The following is a 9,241-nucleotide window of genomic DNA, read 5'->3' as shown; positions in this document are numbered from 1 at the left end:
GGGCATTAGCGTCCACCAGCACAGATCTCTCCTATATAACGCTCGACCAGGGCACCAAATTTTATAAGTCCCGGCATGATAGTTTCACTACACTGTCAGGCCAAATTTTTGCATGGGAACCGCCACCCTCCTCGACGCTGTCGCCGATGCTCCTTTGTGCGTCGTTGCGCCTCCCAAAGCACCACCGCGGCCCCCTCAACATGCGCCACCACGGCCCTCATCCACAAGCGCTGCCACCCTCCTCTCGTGCACTGCCGTGACCCTCCTCCATGAGTGTCGCCGTGGACCCCTCCCCCACGCCGCCTCCTCCCCGATGTTGCCACTCCTCCCCGTGCGCCGCCAACCATCCTCCTATGCGCTGCCGCGGCCCTCCTCCATGAGCGTCGCCACGGCCCCGTCCCCGACGCCTCCTCCAACCCGACACGGCCCCCTCCTCCCTGAGTGCCACTGCGGCCTCCTCCCGGATGCCACCATGCCTCCCCCTACTCAAGCTGCCCCCGCGCCACCCTCCTCCCCGCCAGCCGCCGCCACGGCCTCCCCGTCCGCTGCCGTCGTCCTCCCCAAGCCCCTGTCGCGCCAACCCCCTTCCATGGCGCCCAAGGAAGCCGCGCCGCCTCATCCACCCTAGCCACTGCGCCTCCTCCTCTCCCAAGCCACCTCCCCGACGGTTGTTTTTTAATTTAATTCAATTATCATTATTGTATTGAATATTGTGATAGGAAAATTTGGTGTATAACTATTTATTGATTGCAATTTTCAGAAATAATAAATTTGTATAATATGTGATAGAAAAATAGTTGGATTTAGTATACAAATTGTTGTAGAAATAATTTTTTAATGTATATAGGATACAAATTGCGATAGAAATAATTTTTATGTATGCAAATTGTGATAGAAATAATTTTTATGTATACACATTGCAATAGAAATAATTATTAATTACAAGTATTACAATTTTGCATATTAAAAGTCATGGACAACAACGAGAACAACATGACCAACAATGAGAACAATGTCACGGAACCAGATGCCACAAAATTAGTCCACCCTCCACTGCAAGATGGGGGAGAACAACAGCCTAGATCGAATGTTCAATCCTTGGAGGAGGAGGACGACGATTCTAATGCCGACGAGCATGGATTGTATTCTACTAAACCTGAGTACGAACCAAGCCCACCAAGGCCTCGCAGGCGTTTAGAAGAAGATGACCCTAAATACGATCTAACCGTGAATCATCAGGTATATATCGCATGCACATACATATACACGTGATATGTATGTTGGTCACATGAAGAACTAAACTCTAGCTATTGTTTTCTCTATAGAATGATGACCAATCCCCACTGCATTCCCTGCCATGATGTTATAGAACATCTACTCTGCATGAAGAGGAGGTAGCTGCCTCTGCACCACAAACTTCAGCTACAACTACTTCTAGTAGTAATCTGAAAAGGAAACGTGGGGAACAAAGCCGAAACCAGATCCCTGATAAAGGTACTCTCGTAATAGAATAGCTTAGCGCCAAAGGCCAGCCCATATTACCTGAGGGGATACCTGCTAGGTTTCGGAACATATTTGGTGCTATTGTCATAGATAAATTGCAGACATCGATCATGACTAGTAATTGGAAGAAGGTGCCTACCACTACAAAGGATATATTATGGGCCACGGTGAAATAGAAGGTTCACTTTTCCTGAAGGTCAAGAGAAATTCACAAGAAACTTTGCTGAGGGCCTCCTTGGGAGATGTTTTAGGAATTGGAGGTCTACTCTTAATAAAGAATATGTACAGAAAGGTAAGAATGGTAGGGATGACTTCGGTAAGATTCCTCTAGACATGTAGAAAGAGTTCAAACAACAGAAGAACATGTTGGAAGCAAAAGACCTGAGTGAAGAAAAAAACCGTGAAGGCTATGAAAGCCGCCCAGAACCCCCATCACTTGGGTGCGGGAGGGTAGGCTGCCGAGATTGCTAAATGGAGGAGAGAGGAAGAAGAACGGAGGAGAGCTGGTTTACCGGATATGTTTGTAGGCTTGGATGAGCGCAACAGGAATTGGGTACTAGCTCTAATTCCAACTGTAGCACCCGACAGCAAGGTTAAATTCAAACACCCCTCAATAGAGCTAATTTACGAGAGGTTGGCACAGCTCGCCGAGGCGCAAAAGAAGGATCTTTGAGACCCGATAGGGAGAAAGATCAGCTAACCATCATGATCGGAACCATAGAGCCCTCTAGGCGATTTCGAGGGATGTCATCAACATTGCCCTGAGGTAAACCATTCCCCAACAACCAAGCAAGCTATAGGAAGCGTGACCATTATAAGAAAAACCTTGAAGATAAGATGAGAGAAATCTCTAAGTAGGAATTCTTAGAGTTCTTGGCCAACCACGCTACTTGCCAGATAATGGCTGACTGGAAAATATCTGATGGTCAACGACAGGCAGAACCAACCATGCTACTTGCCCAGACAGGACTCGTTGCTCCGAGTAGTGCTGGCTCCATTGCAAACATGAGGTATCCCATTGATGACATACAAGTGGATACACCATGCAAGTTGGATATACCTTATGGAAGGAAACAAAATAAGTTTCGAGAGGTCACAATCAGCATGGCAGTAATGGGTCATGTGTTCCCAAATGCACCCCCACCAGAATACACCTGGGTGAAAGTTGTTACGGTGTCAGTTGAGTTGTGGGAGATAGACATCCCTACTGATGAGGGGATTGAGATTCTCAGTGATGCGATGAACCAGTACATATTGTGAGATAGTCGAGATATCATTCTAAATGAACCACCAGAAACCTCAAGGCCGAGCCAAGAACTACCCTTTCCAGATTCAAATGTTGACACAGAGCAGCCGACGCTATCACATGTGCAAGGAGCTAACAATGAGGACGAGCAGCCAATCTATCACCTGTCCTAGAAGCTCTCAATGAGGACGATGGGACATCAGCACTAGAAGGCGATGAATGGGTAGATGATTTAGATGTTAATGATCCAATATTGCTTTCTCTATCATCTCCACCTCCCAAGAGGCCAGCGGTACCTCGCATGGTCATCACATATGAAAAGGCTCCATCAGCAGACGTCGACAAGGTTTTAAACGTATTGAAGAAGAAGGCTTCATCTCCCGGTGAAAAATCTGTAACTCGCAGCGCCTCTCAGCAAAAGAAAAATGATCAAAACCTCAATTTCTTTGCGTCAGATGATGTCCCAATGGATTATGAGCATGGCAAACCATTCTTGTATCGGTAGGATTTGCTGGAGGGCCCATGAGAATTGAATAAGCTACATGGATGGATCATGAATGCAATGAAGCAAGGCATTCAAGCAATCACCGCGCATGTCCCAACTAAGATTTTTCTTGGCATTCTCCCATACCAGATTATGATCGATTTCGAGGATTTGCACAAACTTTACCGTCAACAACGCCTCGACGTGAATCTCATTTCCGTATGGTGCTTATAAGTCCACATGTACCACATACACTAGTTTTAAATACATACGTATTTTATGTCAAGTACCTGAGCGACCTATTCTGCAGGATGCAATGGAGGGAGGAAGAATTGACGCAAGGCAGGTTCAAGGTAGCGTACCTTAGCCCAGCACAAATAAGCGAGCCAGAGCACATGTTCAAATTGGCGAAAACGATCAAAGCAAAAATAGATGCAGCAGAGACACAAGCAGAGAAAGATGCTACAAAAAATAAAGCCCACAGAGAAGAAATGCACAAAGTGTCTGTATATATTTCTAAAGTGATTCGGAAAAGGCCTGACAAGAAACATATCATGGCTCCTTACGATTTTGAGTAAGCTAGTTTTAATTAATATATATATATAGGTGCTATTTAATGCCATCTATAATATAAATTATTTTAATATAATGCAGTGATCATTAGATTTGCATCATGATTTTACCTAAGCTAGGAGAAGCAGTTGTCTCTGACTCAGCCAGCTATGATAGAGATAGGTACAAGGATTTTATAGACATTATACAAAAGTAAGACATTACTTGGCAGTTCTTATATGCATGTTGATATTCTATGCACCTAAGTTGTATTACTAACTATTATCTTTGTATGCTCAAAGAGCGTACAAGCTTAGCATACTAAAAAACAGGCCCCACAATCCAAAAAGGATGAAAGCTATAAAAATAATATATCATAAATACATAAGAACATAAAAACTTGCTTTTTTCATATATTGAAGACTTGTCATTAATAACAACTCATCACTGTATCATTTTTCTATTTGTTTGCAGTGCCACAAGCAACCTCCTGACTTTATGCTATGCGGATATTACGTGTGCGAGTTCATGAAAAACAACGGGAGGTACCGGACAGACCCTGAAAATGTAAGTCTCTTATACACTGCCATGTGCTAACTTTCTAATGATAATACATCCTAATCTTCATTTACTGTTTAGCTGCAGATACCTACCATCCGTAGTAACTATACCAAGATCAAAGATAAACAAATCGATAACATTTGTTTGGACATGGTGAGGTTCATCGTACGCAAGATTTGTATTGAAGATGGAGCATTCTTTGATAAAGATGGCGTGTTGATGGCGGACGAGTGCACAAATCTTCGTAGATGGGCATAGTAGTTTTAATATAAGCATGGCAAAGAACAGCTCTATTCCAAATATTGTATTTTTAATAATGTGAATTATATATTATGTACGATGTATTTTTTAATAATGTAAATTATTTATTATTCAAGTTTGTTGTTATGTGGTTGGAGATACATATTTCAATTTGACGGGTAAAAACTAGAGGGAAATAGAAATAATAAATAAATAATAAATAATTCATAGGAAATAATATATTGAATGGAAAATACATATTCTTGGCGGGCGGTATAAGCACCCGCAAGAAGAGAAACCATCTGTGCTGGCGGGTGTTGTAACCACACCACCAGGAGCGGTCTGTGCTAGGGGGCGAGCACCCGTCAGCATATGCGGCATTTGTGCTGGCTCAAAATTACTAGTTGGTGCGATACCATCACACCCGCCAGCACAAACCTATTCTAGCCGTCCCTAACAATAGCCCAGCGCTTTAAGATCGTCAGCCATCTACATGTACAGTAGGAACAACAAATAGCCAAGGTATACTGTCGGCCATTTCTCTTCGCTCCTTCATGGTCGGGCATTTGACCAATAGACAACTGGATGTTGAGCATCGAGTTCCCAACTGCAAAAGCCTGATAGGAAGGGGAGAAAACGTGCAGCAGCTGTCATGTTCGGATTTAAAAATACATAAAATAAATATTAAGCCTATTACCTCGTTACAGGTAATATGTCATTAGATCGACGGTCCAGTCATTTGGGAGTACTTGGTTATTGTAAAACTAATCAGAGCTGATTGAAGGCCATGGCATTGTTTGAGGAGGTGGGTTAGCGTTTTATTCCTTGAATGATTCCATCTTAGTCACATATATAATCCCTCAATACCAAATTAGGCCAAAAGGAATAGAATAGTAATTTAGGATCGAGGAGTACATCCACAAACATGATTAACAAACATAATCATCATATCCACGTTTCAACCTTGCATAATGCACAGATGTACAGATAACCCATCTACCAAGTAACAACTCGCATGCACCGTGCCCACCTGCCAACTACACTTGTTGGCTGTTACTCATCATAGTACATATATCATCCATATGACGAACTATGCTCACGCATCATTATGACCTTTTTACTACCCCAAACATTATTAAAGACAAATGACTGATATCATGACCTTAAACTGTAGTAGTATGTCTGCACCCCTCAGTTGCTTAGCCATCTGACGGCGAGCTCTCCCGCAAGGGTTCATTCATACGTGCATGATTACTATTTCTTAGGAATCAAATGCATAAGGGGTTGCAAGCACCAAAAGATGTGCCTTCCTACGCAAACTTAACGACACTACCTCACTCATGTCTACTTCATTGATTCCATTTGGAAGGCTCCAGTCAAATGAGTGCAGGAGTTGTGCCAGAGTCAACTCCATGCTCGCCAAGCCATAGTTATATCCAGGGCACATTCTTCTTCCTGATCCAAATGGTGTGTACTCGTAATTGTTTCCAAAAAAGTCAATGGAAGCACCTTCAAACCTCTCTGGCTTGAACTCCTCAGCATTTTCCCAGTATCGTGGGTCCCTTGAGATGGCCCAGGAATTTATAATTACTCTTGTTTTTGCTGGTATTGTGTATCCATTGATCACACAAGCTTCAATGCTTTCTCGTGGGACCAGAATAGGGCCTGGAGGGTGTAGCCTAAGAGTTTCCTTTATCACAAATTTAAGGTATTTGAGGTCACTTCCTCGGAGATCAGCTTCGGTAATGATTTTCTTGTCATGGAATGCCGATCTGATCTCGGTTTGCAGCTTCTTCATCACCTTAGGATTCATGATGAGCTCTGACATTGTCCATTCCATTGCAGATCCAGATGTATCTGTCCCACCAGCAAACATATCCTATATATGCATAAATAAAACAGAAAAAGTCACATGGTTAGTAGATCATATAAACATGTGCAACTTAATTAGATGAATTATCAGGCATTAAAAATTTAGATGCTAGTAGCTTAGTCACTAACCAAGATGATTGCTTTAATTGTGTTACGGGTAATCGGGAAGCCAAAGTCTCCATTCCCCTGGAGGCTCAGAAGAACTTCCACCAGATTCTTCTCTGTTGCGGTCGCTTGGTTGGCCGAGCCGTGCTTGAGAATTTCTTCTCTCTCGCTGATGATGTCCTCAAGGATGCCATCTATTGTTTCATGAATGCTTTGGAGGTTCCTCCCCATGCCAGTGAGAAAGCTGAGAATACTGGTGAAGCTAGGGAAGAGGTCTGGGATTTGGAAGCCAGAGCAATAGATGAAGCTCTGATGGATGGCTGCTAGAAAGTCATCCACCTTGCTACTCTTCATACCAAATGCCGCCCGGGAGACGATGCTGTTGGTTACCCTGTGGAGCTTTGAGGTTAAGTCCAATGGTGTTGATCCCCCAGCAGCACGGATATCATTTATGAGGTTCAGCACCTGTAGATTAATTGAAACATAGATTATGCATTAATTAGCTTCCTTGAACTTGACTAGCATTGGAGCACCTTGTCGTGAAGAGAAATTAATGACATTGGTCTGTTCCTTGTGCTCAACAATGCTATGATTTTGTCCATATTTTCACTGATTCTCTCGAACATCTCTTGCGAGGCAGTTAAGAGATTGGGTGGCACAAAGCATATTTGAATTTCACTTTAAATTTGGTGTATAAATTCTATCGTAGGTACATTACCATGCCGCTAGGAATAAACAAAGCAACACCAAAATATAACATTGGAAACTGGTGCCAAAAGTTTCTTACTAATTTTCTATATATTCATGCAAATTTTGAGTAAACCACTTGCTCATTTAATTTCATTCAAAGATCCTATGAAAACATAATTTCATTAAAGATCCTATGTTCCACCCATTCATTGAAGAATACCATCCAAATTTACCTTTTTCTCCTAATGTGTTGCATAGCTTTGATCAATTGCCTCACTTTCTGAATGATATTTATTACATTGAACTCCAATGACTCCATGAATTTTTTTTTTAATAAAACGTCTTTTGCAGCATATACGCATGTTGGTTCCTACTTTTATCCTAAATTTATAAATTTGAGTCCAAAGATAATTTGATTTTCCTGATTCTGTTTTTTAAAACTTATTATATGTGCTTATTCATATACGTGTAAGAAATATGTATTGTATGTGTTCTTGATTAATTAAAATTTTGGAATAAAATTTGTTGGTCTGCACAAAATTACTATGTAAAACATGGATTTGTTTACACTAGATTGTTTGGGAAAAAAATAGCCCTTACAAAAACAATGGTAAGTAGTGTTTTTTTAATACGTATGCACCATGTTATTAAGTTTTAAATAACTAAATCTTAGAAAATTCGGACAATCGTGTGAAAATGATCGTATTCTTGAAATAATGAACATGACATTGAAATCCATAAAGAAACTATGACAAGTCCGTAAGACAAAATTCGCGGCTTTGAGACCACGTGGAGGAGGATAAGAATGTATAGTGAGGATTTCGGAACGATGTGCCAGCATGCAGGATTGATGTGTATTGATGTATTTCTTCTTCCCTTCTTCTACGTAGGGGCTCGTGGAGTCGTGGTAGATAGATGGATATACCATGGTCCATGATGAACGTACCTCTTCCTCCCTGATATGCTGATAGGAGAGGATGCGATCGGCGCTGAGGATCTCCTGGTTGCAGAGCCTGCGGAGCTTCCGCCAGTAGTCGCCAGTCGGGGAGAAGAGTATGTCCTCCCAGTTGTAGGCCACGATGCCGCCGGCCATGAGCTTTGGTCTGGTTGCGAAGATGGCGTCGTGGGTCTTGAGCACTTCGCGGGCGACCTCCTTGGACGTGACCACCACAACCGGTATCTGACCAACGCGGAGGCTCATCAGCGGGCCATGCACGTCGGCCAGGTCGCGCAGCGCCCTGTGCGGCAGCTTGTCCACCAGCCGGTGTGCGCTCCCGATCACCGGGAGGTTCCGTGGCCCCGGCGGAAGCCGCGGAGACGGCTTCAGTAGGTGAAAGAAGGTAATGGCCAAGAGAGACAAGATCACAGCAGAGCATAGGAAGAAGAGATCATGGTCCATGGCAGGAACTATCATGATTATCTTTCTACTTGATGGCCACATGTAATTGTTTCGGTGCTGTGTGCTCGGCTTTGGTGCCCAAGAGATCCTTCTTATAGGCCGGGTGGCGGGGGTCCCACCTAGTTGAAAACTGGCTAGCTAGCTACACGGCCATGAGTTTTCAACGTGGTGGGACCAGGCTGAAATATGCCTTTTAACTGGTAGTGGACTTTGCACCATTAGTGAATAACATGATGATCAGTGCCGTTACACTAGCTAGAAACCCATAACTTGCTATCCACAAATTTTGATTTTTTTTTTTGAGCTGCTGCCGCTCCATGCTCCAAAGCCAACACATCTTGAATCACTTTGACAACGTCGTGGCATATGATCTGCTTTTCTAAGAGATACGTCACGGCAGCACGGCGCATCACGATCAGCGGCAAAGACAAGGACGATGGCCGATCGGGGTGGTTTCCACCCGGACGAAATCGTCCAAGAGCTATCTGACAATGAGGGTGATGAATTCTTTAGCTTTGTTCGCATCCAAATCGCCGTGACAATGAGGGTGATGAATTCTTTAGCTTTGTTCGCATCCAAATCGCCGTGA

General features: G+C 43.2%; 2 protein-coding genes across 2 annotated transcripts; one reads left to right on the top strand and one right to left on the bottom strand.

Moving 5' to 3' along the window:
• Window positions 1–313: 313 nt before the first annotated feature.
• On the top strand, window positions 314–628 carry LOC101774963 (mucin-7-like). Its single transcript, XM_004980442.1, has one exon. It carries the CDS (start codon window positions 314–316, stop codon window positions 626–628), a length of 315 nt encoding a protein of 104 aa, XP_004980499.1.
• Window positions 629–5,515: 4,887 nt separating this feature from the next.
• LOC101753074 (premnaspirodiene oxygenase) lies at window positions 5,516–8,695 on the bottom strand. Its single transcript, XM_004979242.2, has 3 exons — window positions 8,200–8,695; window positions 6,588–7,028; window positions 5,516–6,465 (listed from the first exon to the last, which is right to left on the bottom strand). The coding sequence occupies exons 1-3, from the start codon at window positions 8,692–8,694 to the stop codon at window positions 5,848–5,850; spliced, it is 1,554 nt and encodes a 517-aa protein (XP_004979299.1). The 5' UTR covers window position 8,695; the 3' UTR covers window positions 5,516–5,847.
• Between the last annotated feature and the right edge of the window lie 546 nt (window positions 8,696–9,241).

This window comes from Setaria italica, chromosome VIII (assembly GCF_000263155.2).
Source record: "Setaria italica strain Yugu1 chromosome VIII, Setaria_italica_v2.0, whole genome shotgun sequence".
Taxonomy (NCBI): domain Eukaryota; kingdom Viridiplantae; phylum Streptophyta; class Magnoliopsida; order Poales; family Poaceae; genus Setaria; species Setaria italica.
Note: the sequence above shows the minus strand (reverse complement) of the source record. Positions and strands in the feature narration are given on the sequence as shown.

Bases quoted from the DNA above. Each gene is read 5' to 3' on its own strand.
- LOC101753074 (XM_004979242.2), bottom strand. From the start codon at position 8,694: ATGTGGCCATCAAGTAGAAAGATAATCATGATAGTTCCTGCCATGGAC. The intron at 7,029-8,199 runs GTACGTTCATCA...ATTAATCTACAG, and splicing joins AGCATATCAGGGAGGAAGAG to GTGCTGAACCTCATAAATGA. The intron at 6,466-6,587 runs GTTAGTGACTAA...ATGCATATATAG, and splicing joins CAATTAAAGCAATCATCTTG to GATATGTTTGCTGGTGGGAC.
- LOC101774963 (XM_004980442.1), top strand. From the start codon at position 314: ATGTTGCCACTCCTCCCCGTGCGCCGCCAACCATCCTCCTATGCGCTG.